Below are 19,358 nucleotides of genomic sequence, written 5' to 3' on the forward strand. Positions count from 1 at the left end.
TTAAAATTAAAAAATACGTTGTAGAGGTATTTTTGAAACTTATTTGAAGAAAGTAATAAAAACGAGAGGAAAAAACATAAAACTGAAAAGCAAACATAAAATGGCACGGAAAAATATTTGTCTCGACGGAAAGAAAATAATTTTCGGGCCACTTTTAAAATTTCCAATTGCTACCTCCTCGCTTAGTATGGTCTCCTGTTACTCCTGGTCGAATTTTGCCGCATGAAAATCCGACATTTTTTGGCACAAAATTCCGGCCAGAACCGACTGGTAGTAACAGGAGAGCATGACTTCGAAGAGGTAGCTCGGGCCGGCCAAAAAATCCAAAATCAGTTTTAATTTTCGAAATCCAAGTTAAAGTTGGGTTGGAAATTTTATGTTCGGAATTCACCTTTAATTTTTCCATCGGGATTTTAAAACTGACTTTGGATTTTAAAACTGATTTTGGAATTTTTCGGCCGACCCGAGCTATCTCCTCAAATTCATGCTCTCCTGTTACTATCAGTCGGTTCTGGCCTGATTTTTCTGCCAAAAAAGATCGGATTTTCATGCGGCAAAATTCGACCAGGAGTGACAGGAGAGCATAACAGGCGAAGAGGTAGCAAATGGAAATTTTAAAAGTGGCCCGAAAATTATTTTCTTTCCGTCATGACAAATATTTATTCGCCCATTTTAAGAGTGTTCTCCCAATTTTATAAAATTCATCCTCATTTTTCTTTCTTTCTTTAAATACCTTTTAAAAAGTTCTCTACAACGTGTTTTTAAATATTTAACCGAACTGAGGGCTCCCCCTTCCACCGATTCCCCTCCTTCGGGGAAATTCCGCCAGCAGCATTCCCATGGAAAATCGACGATAACTCGGTCACTCCTGGTTCGATCCGAGCGTCAGGCATACCGTTAGATGCGTCTTGGAGCCGCACATGTTTTAGCGGAACACCCCAACCCGATCCCTCCATCCCCTGCCCAGAAAAAAGAGCTTTTTAGTGGAAAATTGACGATAACTCGTACAGTTTTGGTCCGATCGAGACAAACCGCATAACGTTGGATGCGTCTTTGAGTCGCGCAACTTTTTGCCGAACACCACATCCCGATGCCTCCACTCCCCGCCCAGAAAAAGGACCATTCTCGTGGAAAATTGGCGATAACTCGTTCAGTTTTGTCCGTTCGTAGCGGTCCGCATATCGTTGGACGCGTCTTTGAGTCGCGCCACTTTTTGCCCAACACCTCACTCCGATCCTTCCACCCCCTGCCCTGTAAAAGGAGCATTTCCGTGGAAAATCGGCGATAACTCGGTCATTTCTGGTCCGATCAGAGCGGTCTGCATATCGTGGGATGCGTCTTTATACCGCGCATCTTTTTGGGAAACACCTCACCCCGATCCCTCCACCACCTGCCGATTCCTTCACCTCCCGCCAAGTTGTTCCACGAAAGCTGAGCATTCCCGTGGAAAATCAACGATATCTCGGTCATTCCTGGTCCGATCGGACCAGCGTTCCGTATACCGTTGGATGCGTCTTTGGTGGCTAACAGGGATCCAGAAACTCTCAGACAATTCTGCCAGCAGCATTTCTGAGGAAAATTGACGCTAGCTTTATAAAAAAAAGAAAAAAATTCCGATCTAGTTTGTAATCGGGAAGCGCAAGCAATTTTTGTTACTAAATTTTATTTTTAGTAACAGGGGCCCATACCAGTCAGGAGGTAGCCTTTTGACGAAAAAACATCGTTTTTCGCCAAGCTAGTAGAAAATGCGCCGTCCAGTTGCATTGCGCATTGCATACTCTGTGGCGCAAAAAAAAATGCTTAAGCTTTTATATCTGTAAAGCAAATTGCATACTGTTAGGCGTGAAAAGGCCTTTACAAAAGCTCTTTCGCAAAAACATTCGAAATATTTCAAGAAAGATTTAAATTGAAATTTCAATTTGAAAATTTCAACCACGATACCTGCTACCTCCTCGAATGCATGCTCTCCTGTTACTACCAGTCGCTTCTGGTAAAGAATTAATGCAAAACGGAGCAGATTTCGATGCTGCAAAATTTGACTAGGAGTAACAGGAAAACATACCACTCGAGGAGGTAGCAAATGGAAGTTTATAAAAAAGTCAGAAAATGATTTCTTTCCGTCATGACAAATATTTTTCCGCTCCATTTTAAGTGTGTTTTTCAATGTTATGTAATTTAGTCTCATTTTTGTTTCTTTCTTTGAATATCTTTTAAAAAGTCCTCAACAACGCGTTTTAAGGGGATTTCCAAAAACTGCCGTGAAATTCCCGTGGAAAATCAGCGTGAACTCGTTCAGTTTTGGTCCGATCGAGACGACCCGCATACCGTTGGATGCGTCTTTGAACCGCGCATCTTTTTGTCGAACATTCCACTACGATCCGTAAACCCGTCGCCAAGTTATTCATCGTAAAAGGAGCATTCCTGTAGAAAATCGGCGATAACTCGCCTAGTAAACTGGCTTAGTTTAGATCCGATTGGTCAGTTTGGTCCGCATATCGTTGGATGCGTCTTTGGCCTGCACATGCTTTTTGTTGAACACCATATCCCGATCCCTCAACCCCCTGCCAAGTTATTCATCGAAAAAGAGCATTCTCGTGAAAAATCGGCGATAACTCGTTCAGTTTTGGTTCAAATTTTGGTGCAAAATTTACTTGCGCTTTCCGCGATACTAACAAGATCGGAAAATTTTTCTCATCGGAGGGAGAAAATATTTTACTGTCAAATGAAATGAAAATCATAATGAATTTTTTCCTCATCATTTTTTAAAGTAACAGTTCTAGCTTGGAAATCGAGTATGCCCGGTATAAGGCAAAGAATAAGGAGGAAATGCCTTATCATTATGATTATAAAATTTATTCAACACAAGCGGTGTTGACAATACGGCACTGGACCGTCATAATTAATTATAAATAAATAAAAAAAATCTAGCTTGGAATGTTTTTTCTTCTTCTTTTTTATAGATAGTAATCGTACAAATGACGATAATACTAGAATTGACGATTAAACAAATCGTCAAATTGGATCAAGTGTTACGACTCTGCGCCGTCCTCTTTCTGTGCTGATTATGTACAATTTTACAAATCCCTGGCGACAGTCAGCTCCACCCATAGGTTAATCCGCACTTGATTGTCACCACCGCTTGTGATGACTGTATCAATGAACATTATTAATAAAGCATTCACTCCCTATTTTTTTCCTTTATCCCAGGCACACACGGTTCAAAATGTGAAATAGTTTGTGTTAAAAATAGGAAGATATGTGAGTAAATGTATTTTGTTTGTTCTCTACAACTTTGCAGAACCTTACTTTTGCCTATTTGGTGAATATTTCCAGTAATTCTCAAAAAAAAAAACAAATCGCCCTATTGCTCCGTTACGCACACTGTATGTAATCTGTAGCAGCATCGATTACTCGTACGTTTCAATCACCTCCTCATGCTGTACCATCTGATGACCGCCCAACACGTCCTTTAAGCGTGTAAAAAAATTGTCCATGCCTTCCTCGAGCATCGCTCTCGTTGATTGCTGCATTCGGTCGATAAATTCTTCCTCCTTACGCACGTACAAACTAAACTCGTAATCGATCAACCGTTTTTGGCTGCGGTAGAATTCGTCACTAAGCTCCTGTTTGCTCATCGCAAGCGTCGCATTGAGTTTGCCATTTCGATCGGATTTACAAGGCACGTGTGCCGGACCACCGCTACTATTCAACTCAGCTTTTATGCTGCTGGGTGATAGCCCTGTTGTCGTCGGTGTTCCTATGCTAGCTTCTCGTTTTCTTTTCCCCGGGCTAGGTGCTGTACCCGTTTGGCTGGGGCTTTTATCTTTCGCATCGCACAGCATCTCTGGTGAATAGTCGTCCGCCTCTGCCTTGCACATGGTATCGGACTCATCCAGTTCCTCCGATACGTAGCCCACGCCGGACGCTTGCTTCGGCACCGCACTCATCAGACTGTCCATCTCGTCGTAGAACGGGAATAGTTGCTGCTCGTTCTTGCTATTGCTGCGTCTAGCCTTCATGTAAAGATTCTTCAAATTTTTCCACCGAACACCGATCTGCCTGTAGTTTTTGTAGTGATAGCCGCTCTCGGTCATCTTGTTCTCAATCTTGCGGAAAATTTGCATATTCTGTTTGTGCTTGCTGCCGAACGCGCTGGCGTAATTGTTGTCCTGCATGATCTGTAGCATTTCCTTCGTTTCGTCGTATTTCCAAATGTTTCTTTTATTCATTATTTTAACGAAAAAATACTTTAATACCAGACCACAAGCGTTTTGTTCACGAAAAGTGGCGTCACGCAAAAGCCAGAACACTGCATATCACAATGTTGTGACAGTTCTTGATGCAGTGCTGCCAGCATTGGTTATAAAATGGCAAGCAGCAGTGTTTTCAAAATTATACAGGCACAAACGAATTTTAATGCCACCGCTTGATTAAAAAGATCCTTTTTACATTCATGCGCTGATGAGGAGCAACATGTTGAATGAGAATATGTTGCTGATGAGAACAATGTTGCAGGGTGAATTCAATTTAAAAAAAGATAATTCAGCTCAATTCAATTGAGCTTATGTTGATATTTTAAATGCGGCCAGGATACGATAGTTCTAGCAGCGCCAGAAGGGATCGGTATCAAATCTCATCCGGACCGTTCTATCCAGTTGCGGGTAAAAGAAATCATCAAGCCAGTAATGGCTAAGAAGAAAAAGATTCTTCAAATATGGGACGCACAATTGGAAAATAATTTTTACTAGATGCACTGATAGATAACACATTGCCGTCGATTCAACAGTGTCGGATTTCGAATCTGTGGAGCTTTTCGGAGTGGAAAGCCCTCTATCACATTGAATCTAAGTTCGGTCCGTGTGAAACCATGAAAACGGGTATTTAGCTATATTTCTCTGTACTTATGAGTTTATTGATCGTTGCCAATTGATCTGAATTAGACAAGAATCGTATCTTGACTATAAAAACTGCTTAGCGAGAAGCCAAAGATGATACATAAAATGATAAAATGATTTTCCGTTAGTGGTTCGTCTCGTTATGTTACTTGGAGGAAATTTGCATAAATCAAAAACATTGTTATATGTGCAAACTTATACAAAAATGTACAAAATATGTGTTTTATTATTGTCTACCACTTACTTTAACATAATCTTCAGTTATCTCTGACTTTAGTGTTAAAAAAACACGGCGTGGAGAGCTTTTTAAAACCTATTGGAATGAAAAATTATATCATCATCATCAATTTAATTAGTCATCGAAATCATGCAATGGCCTAGCGATTCGAGAGCGCCATGATGCATCTCTACAGTGCCATTTACTTTATCTCAATCAACAACAGTTGACAAGTTGTTAATGAATTTCACTCTCCTGAGCTATCATTTGTTACAGTAATTGCGACACGGAAGTTGTACGCCGTCGAAATAACGATAGAGGTCAACAGTCGACTACAACTAAACGATGTTCTTTTAGTTGCTTTATTTGTACATATATATATTTCTGTCAACTTACACTGCCGTCGGATTTGGATTGTAGTAAAATAAAAATTTAGCTAAAATAAACACAGGAAAAACAACCTTCTCCATTGCCTACGTTTACAAAATGAAAAAAAAATCGTATGCCGTACGCACTCGCTAGCCTCGCCATTTTGTCGTACGCACGCACACACCGCAACACATTCGCTATGTACACAGGGAGTGATTTATTACACACGAAAAAGACGTCCTCCATTCGGCGCATCCGGCATCCGGCCGACGCTTACTACGTTGGCGAGGCAAAGTGTGTCGTGTGCAGGTGAACGAATGATTGTAACAGGAAAAGGGTGATGGTTGCCACCAGCAAGCTGCCCACCAGACTGCCACCGCTCAGTGATGCGCCCCGTCCGCCACCATTGTACGTGGCGTTACAGCACTGGGCGGCAAAGTTGATGACGCTCGGGTAGTAATGGTTCCAGAACTTGACCGCATCGAAGCTCATCGTCGTGTGATCGCTCATGTTGAACGATCGGTCGATGATCAGCACGCCCGGCTCGGTGACGGTAAACTTTTCCCACCGGATGTACACCCCAACCTGCGTCGGGTTGGTGAACTTGGCAAAGTTCGCCCACAACGTCATCACGATATCGGCCACCCGCTTGTCCGCGCTGTCCCACTGCATTTGTTCGGCGAGCGCCAACCAGTACGGCAGGCCCCACAGAAAGATTAGCTCGAAATTGTGCGGGACGCCTACCCACTCGGGCACATCCTTGAGCGTGGCCGCCGTCCGTGGTTTGATGTCGAACCGATACACAAACGTGTCCGCCTGTTGGCTCATGTGCATCGCTAGCTCGATCGTTGGTGCGACGTACTTGCGCTCGGTCGCGAACTCGATGTACTTCCGGCGCAGAGCGACGGGATCGGTGGTCGGAGGGTACGGTTTGTACTGATACTGGACCGCCTCCATCACGATGTCCATGTTGCCCCCGCACAGCGTTTCGTTGAAGTCCATCTCGGCCAGATCACCCATCACGACGTCACCTAGCAGCGTTTCGAACATTTCCGCGCCGAGCCCATGCTCGAGCATGTCGCCCATCGTCAGCTCCAGCACCTCCTCCATGTCGGTGTGGCCAATCAACAGTGGCACCCGGCGCAGCTTGCCCTGGTGCACCAGCATGTTCGGGTGGTCCGAGATGAAGGGTGTGGTCGTGTTGCTTAGCCCACGATCGATGACCGGGCCCCAGTCGATCGGGGGCGAGTTTTCCGCCAGAATCTGTGCGTCGACCCGCCGTAAGCAATCCATCAGCTTTGTGGTCGGCCGACGGAAGCACCCGAAGGCGGTCGCCAGCTCGTCCAAAGAAGATGCATATTGCTTGGCGGTGCGGACGCTCGAATCGAGCAGCAGACTGCCAGACATTAGGATCGCCTTGTGGAACATGTCGTCCGTCCAGTCGCCGGACGTGAGATGCAGCCCGACGCACACCGCACCCGTCCCGTGGCCCATGATCGTGACCGAACCCTCGTTCCCGTTGAACAGCCGAATGTTGCGCTTGATCCAGAGCAGCGCGGCCGACTGGTCCATCAAGCCAAAGTTGCCCGGTGCCTCCCCGTCCATGCTGGTGAAGAACCCGAAGATGCCCAACCGGTAGGCCACCGTCACGACGATGATCTTCTGCTTGAACACCATCTGGAAGGGATTTAACGTGAACGGCGTGTCGCCATCAAAGTCACCAGTGGGAAACGTAACTAGCACCGAGTAGCCGTCCGTTGGCATGGTTGCTGGAAGTGTGGGAAAAAGAATAATACAAAAGAAAGATAAATCACTGTAACTGTTTAAACCAGGTTGTCCGGTGGTTTGAAGTATGTTTAGTACAGTATCCTAAAACTAAAAGTAAATACACTACTTTATGTGTTAAAATCTAATAGAACTAAGTGGCTAATCAATGGTAACTACGCGACGGAACCTATAGTAAGACCGGCTTAACTACCGCTTGCGCGAGCAATTTTCTCTATTGGATCCCTCTCTCATGTCGTTAAAGTTTTCACGAGCTCTCCAAAAATTACTTGTTGATTATTGCAAGTCGCAATGATCCTTAAAATTACTTTACAGGATCACGCAGAACTTTCCATTTTTTACTGTTTAAAGCTTTAAGTAGCTTCGCCCCTTCTGCCAACCAACACCAGAAAATACATCACATCATCCTGGACCACCACTTTAATGCTTCGACGTTCAACATCGTATAAATTTTCGAGGCTCCCATGTCCTAACAGCTACTTAAAGGAAGATCTATCTCAGTCGATCTATCGGCGCCAAGCATCTACTTAGTTTGCTTATACTATGATCCACTTCAGTCCTACTGTGTAACGACTGGCGCCGCTGTCATCTCTACCAATGTACCGCCCATTTCAATATCGATACCTTACGATTATAACAACTATTTCAGCATTAAACTAATAACAGATACACGAACAACATGTTCGTGTACAACAAACCTAGCAAGGGAACCAAATCTCTTTGTGAACTCAAACATTGGATAGTATCCAACATTTTCTTCTTTTCTGTAGTAAAACCACTCTTGCAAGTCTGCTTGGCCTGCCATAACTTATTTTCTAGACATCCTGTTTTCATTTCTTATTTTCTTGACCCTGTTAAGATATCCTTAACAGGGTAGTGAATTTGAAGTACAAAAGAAAAATCCTCATGGGATTAGAACTGTTTTTTTTTTTCGTGTTAGAATTCAAAGCTGGTATTACAACTCCAGGAAGCCCAATCAAATTTTTCAGCACCTTTACGCTACTTTACTAGTACTCTGTTACCCTAATTTATTAATTTCTTTAAAGTAATTTGATATGAAAAAGTAAACTAATCTAACCATACCCTAATCAACCATAATCTAACAAGAATAACTCCTAATTGAACCAAACAAACAAACAATTCGATCCATTCACTTATCAATTATCCACTTTGTCATCGAACGGTCGTTTTGAGCGGTTGATTAATCGAAAGCCCTGATCATTGCTGATCGGGTCTCACGGGACTCTCTCAAAAAAAAAAAAACCAAACAATCCACTACCACCACCCCGATGAATGGCCTTAATTTGTTCCACTTTTCTTCGCTACTACTGCCACGTGATATAAATTATGTATCCTCGGTGTGGCGTTTTACCGCAAAAAAGGCCAAACAAAAAGCAGCGAAACACTCCGCGGCCGTTCGTGAGTTTGCAAAATCATGCTAACCGTGGAGGGGGACCCACACGACCACGGTACCAGAGTACCAGAGGCAAGTACTAACCTAGTGCCCGACTGGTGCCCGACGTCAGTTCGTTGAACTTCGTGCTGGCGGAAATCGAGGCTCCTGGCACCGGTAATTTTATAAAAAGAAGCGGACAGCCAAAACCTCGACAAGTGGCTTCCCGCGTAAAGGCTCTTGCAAGTCTCTGTGTCTTAGTGGTGGTAGCGGTGATGGTTGTGGTTGTGCTGTAACTGATGCCTCGTCACGCTTACCTGGTGGGACTGGAAGGACTTGCTAGATTCCGTAGGCATAAGTTCCTTATCTGCACGAGCCGATCTTGAAATATTGATGTAGGGCTTACATTTGACACCTACGTCTGAGTGGCCGTATTCAAGACACCGTACCGTACGGAGGGCAAGTATTATTGCTTTCCTAACTATTTAACTTGGCAAACATTCCTTCAAATACATACAAAACATTCTTGAGCTTGCTGACTGTTGAAACTTGATCTAATTCTCCAAGTCCCCAGGAGAGAGTGTCCGGTCGCCGAATGTTGTAAATTAAAAACTCATCAACTACTGCGGACAAACTGCGAAAAACTGGGAACAACCGGTAACTGTCATGGTAGAGAATGATTCCAGAGCGTCCTTCGCACCCCTTTTGGCTGGTGTAGGAATTTGTCGTTCAAGTAAATATTTGACCGGGGCGCTTGCCGTGGGTGTCCACAATTTTCGGACAATTTCCGTAACAGGCAGTAATTATATGCCACCGTGTGCTGAGGGGTCTAGCAGCGAGTGTTACGCTAATGGCGGTGAATTTAAAATGCTAACAAACCTGAGCGTTCTAATGTTTCCCGGGGCAGAAATTTAGGAATTTGATGTTTGCGTGAGGACTCGCTCGGTAACTTGTGGCAGTGAGTGTTTTACTGCTGCTCCTTGAAATACTGTGATATATGTTAAGTATGTGCCAAGGCGGCTCTAGCTCGGTGACAGTTAGAGCTGAAGGTAATATAATATTTTATGGGCCCGATTGATGGGGATGTATGCGATGCGTCAGGATGTGTGGTTGACGTGTCGACGAAAGGTCAGATAATTTTATTGGATACGAATAATTTGAAATGAATAGTGAATTGAGCTCTTAAAATATTTACAGTCTAAGGATATTACTATCTAAGTGATCTTATCATAACTGTTGCATGATTAAAGGATTCTCTGATAGTGAAATCTATTATCAAACTTGATTCTTTCTTGCTAAAACTCTTCATCTACTCTTTACTTACTTTATCGGCTCCCTAAAAGATAAAAGAACCTCATCAAACATGCTCATAAGAAGATAAAACACAAGACATTGTGCTACGCGAGGTCATCGAGTAACCGTCATGCCGAACCAAATCATCATCTCAAGTAGAATTCCCTCGACCAATGTAGCGCTCGTATCAAAGCAGGTAGTTGTACAACGGCATTACAACGGCGGGTCATTCATGGGGTCATCGAGGTGAAGAGAGGAAAAAAAAGGCGACCTCTCCTACTCCTTTGATGGCCACCATCAAAAACGTTCGCCCCCGTGTGTACATGCTACTTGGAACGACTTGAAAGAACAATTAACTTAGTCACGCAACTAAACAACGGAACGGTCCCAGGACGGTAAACGAACAGGACAGAGAAATAGTCTCGATGAAATTCACCTCACCCATATTCCTACATATGGTGCAGATACAATGGCGTTACGGCAATTACGGCAGGCTCACTGTCACTGGGACAGTCTCCACCTCCCGTCTGAGACAAAATAGCAAATCGCCTCTTATCGGAGATTACAATTAACTGTCATTTCATAGTCAATTAGTAGCTTCATCGATGATTGGTGCAAATGTGACCCACGGAAAAGCATTAGTAGATCGCGCCCGAGTAAATGAATGATGTTGGGAATGGCGCTAGGAGAATTAATGGCATTCTTGTCATTGCGGAACGTATTGCTAGTTTCGCACATTCCGGTGGGCATGCAGAAGAACATTTCTTGTTGATAAATTGGTTATGATAAAGACTATTAAATTGGATTAATTAGATATGTTTGAGCTGTGCAACGATTGATGGACTGGTTGTTCTTCTGTCATGATAGTAGTCCTGATCGTTAATTTACAAAAAGGTTCAAGGAGTGCACTAGAGGAGCATACATGTATATGACTCCGATACATTAACTCAGAGAGTCCTCGGTGAAATTCGATAAAATTTACGGTCGGTCGATAGGTGCGTATCCTTGAAGAACTCTTGAGATTAATTACAAATTGAAATTTAATGGATTAGCTCTACTTGTTTTTGATTGAGACAAAAAATTGATTAGGAATGGATGCTATTAGGTAATGAGAGTTCCTAAGGGCTCTCTCTACTACAACAACCCTAGACTGCTAATCAGTTATAACATCTGATAAGCTGATAAAAAAACATAAATTTCGTTGTACAATGCAAGCCTTTTCTCTTACATGGAGCACTGACTATAAAGCTTATGCGAAATAGAATCTCATAGGATCAATAAATCAGTTTCATTCAATTGCAAGCTAGGCTTAGCCTTACAAAATGATATAACATCAGTATAGCTAGTTAGTAATTGAATTAATGTAAATTCAATCTATTCAAATACTACAAAATGAGTGTTTATTCCATTATTCGCATTCATCTCCACCCGGCATCACCAAAGTGGCCGCTATATATGTGTATGCCTTTGTTTTTCGTGTACCGACATTAAACGTTGTAATCCTGCCGATTTGCATATCGATTTCGGGGAAAATTGTGCTGCTTCCGTTCTGAACTCGGTGACGACCGCCGATAAACGACCAGCGGTGGCTAAGTTTCTTTGAGGTAATCTTATTTTTATAGGTGCAACCGACACCAAGGGTTTTCACTGCCCTAAAAGTGAAACAGGGATATGATTCATCAGCGCAGCCCAGGGATTGGTAGAATAGTAGACAGGAGTATACTACTACCGTACACTTCGATTACTCTAAGCAGTGTATATAAATTTGAAGGTCTAATAGAGACTCACATAAATGTCAGTATGAGCCATCGTGACGCTTACTCGTTCGTCGAAGGTTAGCGGTGGTGAAATATACGTAACCGAGCACCAAGCATGCGGACTTTGCGGGCAAACGCCCATCGAAAGACACATTGTTTTCGAAGTAATTGTTTTGCTCTATTTGTTTGAGTGTATGCATATGGGAATTGTTCTCTTTTCCCGGCGCACGTGGCACGTCATATTTAAATTCTTTTCCGAACAGCCTTGAAAGTGTTGCGACATGCCTAGATGCACGAATGTTGGGAGAAAGTCAAGGATGTTGTGGCTGTCAAAAAACATTTTGTTTATTTATGGTAGTGGCGGCAGTAGCAGACGGTAAGCGTCCTAGCCTAGGACAGAACCTTGTGTCATGGTGCGAAGTGCGGTACGGTGAGCAGAACCTGATTGATCTAATTGATTCCTTGCGAAAGTGCTCATTTTACAAACCCGGCACCAAGTTTAGTTTAAAGTTGGTCTTTCACGCACAAACAATTAGCTTCGCTAAACATCCGCTTTCTGACGTTTGCGTTCGGAGTTGCGAAGAAATTAAAACTTTCCCCAAACCGCAACCGATTACAATCAATTACAAGAGGCGTTCGGTAGCACAAACTCACGCACGATGCAATAGCAGTTTTCAGCAGTGCTCACTTGGCAGCTCAATTATTGGGAACTCAAGCAACCAACCCTTACACGGGTTTGCTGAAATCGAAGTGGCGCATTAGAAGAGGGTCCTCGATAAAGATTCAATTACGGCGTGCAATGGTGCGTGTTTCCAGCGTGGATTCAAACTGAGCATGGAATCGAAAGAAGCGCCTAGCACCCGCCTTCGGGATACAGCTGGAGGTTAACCCAGCTGGGAAGTCAAAGTTTACAGCCCTCAGTAGCAAAGGTTTTGACCTTCAAATCCGAAAATTCGATCCAACTAAATCGGATCCAACCGACGCTGCGAGCGATGTTGGAACGGAGCAGTTAAGGTACACAGGGGTGGGGATGCACACCGGATGTGTTATTTACTTTCGGTATTAACACATCGGTTTGGTACCATTTTTAACATCCCAATAATGCTTCTCCATCGGGTAATTGCAGCCCTGTTCGTGTCGTAAATCTGTCCGATCTTATTACCATTTTTACGATCGTTACGATTCCCGCACCTAGAAAATGACTGCTGTAGAGTAAAGGAAAAACCCGCTCTAAGGACTCTCTAGCTTGACCTCTAAATATTTCGTCGTTCTTTTACACAAATCACCGCAGAAAAGAAATGGTGAAAAGGTGTGTTTTTCCTCCACATTTTTGTGCTTTTCTGTTGGCGGGGAGGAGGCATGAATCAGCTTCAGGCATCTGCAGCGTCTCCTTTGCTTGCGGTACCATTAGACGACCACCCAGACGTGTAAGCTTTGACCGAACGGTAAGTTCAGGGTCAGCCCATTAATTATACAAATCCTGCACACAAAAAATTACATAATTGAAGAATACACCAAGCAAAAAAAAAAATCCTTCTGATTGATGTAAGGATCGACTGATGCGATTACTCATGCCGCTGCGCGTGATCTACCGCCTCTTGACCGAAAGTAAAAGGTTCAATGTCAAAGACTGTTTTTCTCCCTTTTTCGGGGTTTTTCTGCTCCTAGCTTTATATCACAAATTAATCAACAGTATTGCATAATATGGCTAATCCGATCGAATTTTATTAGCCTTATGCATAATGGAATCCATTTTGGGTTCAGTTTATGTTAGAACAGTTTGAATAAGAGGGCAGATTTAACAGACGGACATAAATAAATGACGATATGGTGGTAGAGTTCTCCACACGGTAGGAACGGGTTTGAAATGTAGTGAGGACTGCCCATACAACTATGTGGTATCAATGAGTTCCGCAAGACACTAGAGTGCCGGCGTAAGCTATAAGAATATCGTTAAGCCAAGAAGAACATAAATAAAAAATATTGCTGCTAGTTTTAAAAAGCGTAAAGCACCATTCCATTCCAATAAGTTTGATTACACGTTAAAACTAATCAAAATTAATCATGATACTCTTGTTTTTACATTAAACATGTCGAAATTGTGCTGCATTGTCCGGTGGAAGAGGCGACAGCGATACGGGTTTTCGAAGGGCAGGACCGAGATTCAAATCCTATCCCAATTCCATAATCGTCATGACCTCGGAGGACGTTATGCCAAGAAGAGAGAGAGTGTCCGACACACATAACATAATAAGTTATCTGCATTGCAATCTTGCGATCATCACAAAATTATCACCAGAAAAAGCATCAAATAGAATGAGGTAATAATTATTAATAATCATTAACGTATCAAACTCTAAAAGAAAAAATGCATTCAAACTGTAGCTAAAAAATTTTTTTTTTGTGTAAAAATTAAAAACATCTCCCCTTGGTGGAATATTATATGAAATGAATTCCAAACCAATCCCTTATACCCATGTTTCTGTATTTCGTTCCAACGCACACACACACACGTAAGCAGAATTTTAATATGCAAACAGTGGAATACCCGTCCGGAAAAACCCCCGCGCACAAAGAAAACACATCGCACAGCACCACACAATGCAGTAAGGAAAAACAATGCCTGGCCACAACCTGGAAATCGATTACCTGTTCCGCCATTTTCCCTAGCAACGTGGTGCCGAAGAAACCGACACTCCCTCTAGCCCTGGTTCTGTGTGCTGCACACGTGTGCAAATGGATGTGGTGTTGGAGCAACATTCCACCATCGACGCTATAGATTTCGGCCCCAAAAGTGTTCGTGAAATATGTACTGCACTGCATGACCCCGGTGCCCGGTGGGGGGAAAAGGAAAGACAGTTTTGACAGTTGAATAGAATAGTGCGAACTGAAGTTTTTTGCAATATTTGCTTCTGCTCGTCGATCGTCGATTCGGCAAAATGTAGGTTAAAAGTGTGCCTGTTTTGTTTGTGGAAGGTGGACGGTTTGCAACAGTGTTTGTTTCATTCGTGTATGTTTACTGTTCGTTTTCGAGTTGTCTTTTCAATTGTATGATTTTATTTTGTAATTTCAATCATGGGTTAGTGCTTAATATTGTGCTTAAAATAAAGCTGAACATTACCTCATACGCACAAGGTTTCGAAACATATACTGAAACTTGTGAATCAATTAGAGGAATGTTTCGAATATGTAGAATACGAATAGATAGTGGAGTATTGCAAGCCTGTTGTGGAACTTTGTAACCATATAATGGAATTGTCCATTTACTGAGGAGAAATTTTCAACGCAGCTGTGGAATATTGCAATCAGCTGTGGTTTAAAGAAATTGCAATAAGCCAGGGGACTTCCAAATGCTTGGAGGAAATTCCACAGCAGCAAAATTCCAGAGTCGAGTTGCAAATCTTCCCTAACTTAAAGTGAGATTCCGCAAAAAAAAACTGCAAAGTTCTGCAATATTTTTCTTTACATTCGAAAAATTCCACTGTGTGATTTAAATGTTCCATTATATGGATCATAACTCTGTGTAATTTAGGGTCACACTACGGGAAAAATGGTGTCCAATCTACCAGTTCGCTAAGACCCACCACAAAGGCCATTTCCAAGCACTGGCACGTAAGGTACAAATTAGTAGGACCTCTAATTTTCCATTTATACCTAACCTGTTTGAGTTTTACACGTGTGACCTAATTGTATGAAATGCTTTAAGTATTTCGTGCTGCTTTAAAAGAAATGCTTTTGGAAAAGGGTGGAATGAATAATTCAGCAATAATTGGCCCGACTGACTATTAAGCTTGCTATTTTTAAATGCGTAGCAGTTTTCTTTCTCCCATTCAATAACTATATTCTCCAAACAGACTTTCTTGTGTAGGGATAACATGTTTTGTAGCATGGAAAAAAAATCTCTTCCATCCACAGAAACCTAGCGCGAAGGGCAGACAAGCTTATTATTAAATTATTGCTTATCTTGGCAGATTGCTGCTTAACCATCGACTTGATGAGCTATAATTACACTTATAATACCAGATAAGGTACACATTTTTAATATTCAACAAATGTAGGCGGTAACTCAGGCCTTAAGATTCTTATCACCAGTAAAAGAGAGCAAGAAAATTCGTGTACAAACATACGCTCGCTGAAAGAATGTGCTTCATAGCTGATAGAAGGTAGGTTTAGTTTTATTCGATGATTAGCATTATGGTGATATATTTCGACGATAATATGGGCGAGATAGCAGACCATCGCTAGATTTTTACCCATGAGTTGTGTTCTTTTCAACACCCCATCACTCACATAATAATGAGAACGATGAGGATTATATAAAGCAATACAATAACTAATTCCAATAAAATGTAGCTAATTTTTTGATAAACTTATAGTCTACTTAAAAAATAGTAATTTTCTACATAGCCTCTAAAATAAATTCTGTGTTATGCGATGGAGGCGCCTAGTGAGTTTCAAATAAAAATTAACTAAGTAAAGCTAAGTGATGGAGGCGCCTGGTGTATTTCAAATAAAAATAAAATAAAGTTTTCTTTTGCGTTGTATTTATGCATCCGACGTTTTCATACTTGCATCTAAGAAAATTTGTAATGCGTCCTTTTTAACGTTGAGCAAATAAGAAACCATATTTTTGTGACATTTTTAAAATTTATGTTTCTACGCTTACCATTAGTCAACCACTGCTGCCTCGAAAACCAATAAACAAGCAAGAACCCAAACACGTTTTCGTACCTTGTCGGCTGCACAGGACCGTGGCTGTACAGGAAATGTCACCAGCGATCAAAATATGCTTTCACTAAAAAGTGCACTCAAGAGCAAACTGGCAAAACAGGCAAGCAGAATGCAAATCAATGTTACCAAACAAAATCCTCAAGCAAAGTCACAAACATTCACCGTGAACCGTCGACTCCAGCGCACCGTCAGCGGTAAAACATTTGATTTTGTTTTATATTTCTTTCGATGTGTCCCATTCTCATCATACTACTAACGGCCACACGAGCCACAAACTACTTCGGCTGCTACGAACTGGCAGCAGGAAGTCAATGGCCATAAAATGAAAATTTGACTCCGTTCAAGGAAAAACGGCCAGCGTGGCTGGTGCCTTGGCTACTTGGGAATGTCTTTGTGGTTTCGTTTTTCTTTTCGCCCACGGTCCACCATGCTGTCAAACGGTTTTGCTTGAGTGTTGCGCGTCGCGAAGGCGGTAGGATTTATGCTTTCCCTGCGGTCCCGTGGCATGCGAGCTCGTTTTCCCGCTCGAATCTGTTCCTCGCACGAACCAGTACGTAGAAGGTGTGCTTTGATGGCAATGTTTGGCTCTTAGCAAGGCACGAGTTCAATGTTCAACGTAAAAGTGTGTCACTCGATCCACCGTGAGCTTATGGTTTGGTAGCAAAAACTCTAATAAACACTTGAAAAAGTAAAAATTTTCTAGAGCTATTAGCGAAAGGAATGTGATGTGATCTTCGTAGCAGATTACAGAGAGATAGTACTACCTTCAAGCACGCGAATCTTGCCAAGAACTACAACTCAAACTTGGAAAATTCTTCAAAATGGTTGATCCTGATTCGATGGATGTGTTCGATGGAGTTCAACGAACTTCATTTGACCAAAACGCATTGCTTTTTTTAACTTTTCGAGCCCCAAACGTTAATTTCCCACCAACCAACCATACTTACAATCCGGTATGTAGATGTTCAGAAACAAACAATCTTCGTCGTACTGCCGCTCGCCACCACCATCACCTCCACCATCGTCCCCCGAACGAATCAGCTCCATAAACAGTTGGTTGTGCCGCCGATGGGTGTCACGCGGCATATGCCAACAGTGTGGTGCCATGCTGGTAGCATTCTTAATGCCCTCCCAGCTGGGCAGATTGTCCACCACTGGTGGCGTGAAGCGCTTCTCGTTGACCGGTGCCTGTGCGTACGGTATGCCCAGGTACGCAATGACCCGCTGCGTCCGGAACATCTTCATGTACATGCCCATCACCGTGCCCTGGTCCGGGATGGTCACGGTAGGTGGATCGCGGCCCATTCCCCCGCGACACAGCAAACTCAGCAGCAGTGCCAGCCGGGTGAAGGTTCGGATCGGACCTGTCGACACCGTAACCATGGCGTAATTTCACTTTCTCCTTGCGTTTTTCAGCCAGCGCCAAACACCAGCCTGCCTCAACGAAACTTCCGGCCGCACACGGTTTGGTCACCACCACCGGGACAACGGCAAAACGAACAAAACGAAAAGCAAAACAAACACCAAAACTGGAACTGGGACGTTGCCGAGAGGTTTCGGGAGCTTTAGAATCTAGACCACGAGGAACACCAGCAGGCAGGCCCCAAGGACCGCACACAACACACCACTACCAAACAAACAAAAAAAAAAACCCCGAACGGAACAGATTCAACAACCAAACACAAACCAATCGGTCTCACTAAAAACAGGCACAGACGGTCGCAGCACTAAAACAAAGCCGAAACACGAATTCGGCAGCCGTTGACTGCTGGTAGCGTGTGGGAGGTTCAATCAGCGCATCGGATGTATCGGATTTTGCCTCCAAAATTAGGTGTAATATAGTATCGACGTTTGTTGCCAACTTTTACGAAAGACACCGCCACAAACTCGTAAACACTATCTTTCTGGGAGGTCCTTGTACAACACCGATTCCTTACGGCGACATGGCGATACCGGTTACGGCACCAACTCCGAGGATGTGTTGATTCGTTCGTGGCTACCGCTTGAATGAACGTTCGCACCGTACCGCCGGATGAGTTTTGGGGTACACTTGCTTGGTCGGGTTCTAAAATTCCATCGTTTCGTTGTTTTAGAAGGAAGGATGGAATAGTTGCGCGTTCCCTGCCCCAGCTTCGTCCGTTTCGTCAAAGGGTCTCACGCGATAGAAGTTGTGACGGGGTGAAAGTAAATGGGGACAAACCGAGCGTGTAGAGGGGGTCGGCTTGTTACAACTACAATCTCAGCGATGTTTGTGGTGTGGTGTGGGTATGCATACAAGGAACTGGGAGCGCTATGCGTGAGTAGATTTTGAGTCCCTATCGAACGTCTTCGCAGGGGGAGGAGTGATATTGTTGGGTTGTACAAAAAGCCAACAGTTTCTTGGGGAGTGTCAAGGGAGTGCAATTACGCGAAATTAATTAATTAACATAGAAAATTCAGACTACCGTGATGATCGTTAAGTAAAAAAGCAGCACGAAACGAAATTTTTGCACAAAAAAATCGGTAGATTTAAATATTAAAATGGATTGACCCAGGGAAGGAAAAGACTGATTTGTTGAATGGAATCTTTTGAAATTTTGGTCTTTTTGAGTGTCATTTGTAGCAGTCGGTTTAAATAACTACAAATATAAATAAAAAATAAATTTAAAATTCAATTTAAAATCGTTTTGGTCAATGGAAGACCCAATGCTTTCAAAGAGTTCAAGCTTTAAAAATTTCAGGCACACCTTTTGTGTGTAAACCTTGGTTACAGAAGCTGTTTTATCAGGACTTCATTCAAAATCTTAGTATCCCTCAAACATCACTCAGTAGTCACTCGGATTTCAAGTTGTATTGGTGTAAGCAATGCTTCACTTGATGTCAAACACGCCGCCAAGGGTCCTACCGCCGAAGAAGGATTATTTGCGTGTTTGGAAGGA

The 19,358-nt window shown here is 42.9% G+C and overlaps 2 protein-coding genes across 2 annotated transcripts in view; both read right to left on the minus strand.

Annotated features, from left to right (window-relative positions):
* The window catches only part of LOC126562150 (multiple inositol polyphosphate phosphatase 1), a 222,946-nt gene that overhangs the window by 25,431 nt on the left and 178,157 nt on the right, over window positions 1-19,358 (minus strand). The window lies entirely within an intron of this gene.
* On the minus strand, window positions 5,758-17,841 carry LOC126561835 (carboxylesterase 5A). The gene is made up of 2 exons (XM_050218168.1): window positions 17,388-17,841; window positions 5,758-7,250 (listed from the first exon to the last, which is right to left on the minus strand). The coding sequence occupies exons 1-2, from the start codon at window positions 17,821-17,823 to the stop codon at window positions 5,758-5,760; spliced, it is 1,929 nt and encodes a 642-aa protein (XP_050074125.1). The 5' UTR covers window positions 17,824-17,841.

The sequence above is a fragment of the Anopheles maculipalpis genome, chromosome 3RL (assembly GCF_943734695.1).
Source record: "Anopheles maculipalpis chromosome 3RL, idAnoMacuDA_375_x, whole genome shotgun sequence".
Lineage (NCBI taxonomy): Eukaryota > Metazoa > Arthropoda > Insecta > Diptera > Culicidae > Anopheles > Anopheles maculipalpis.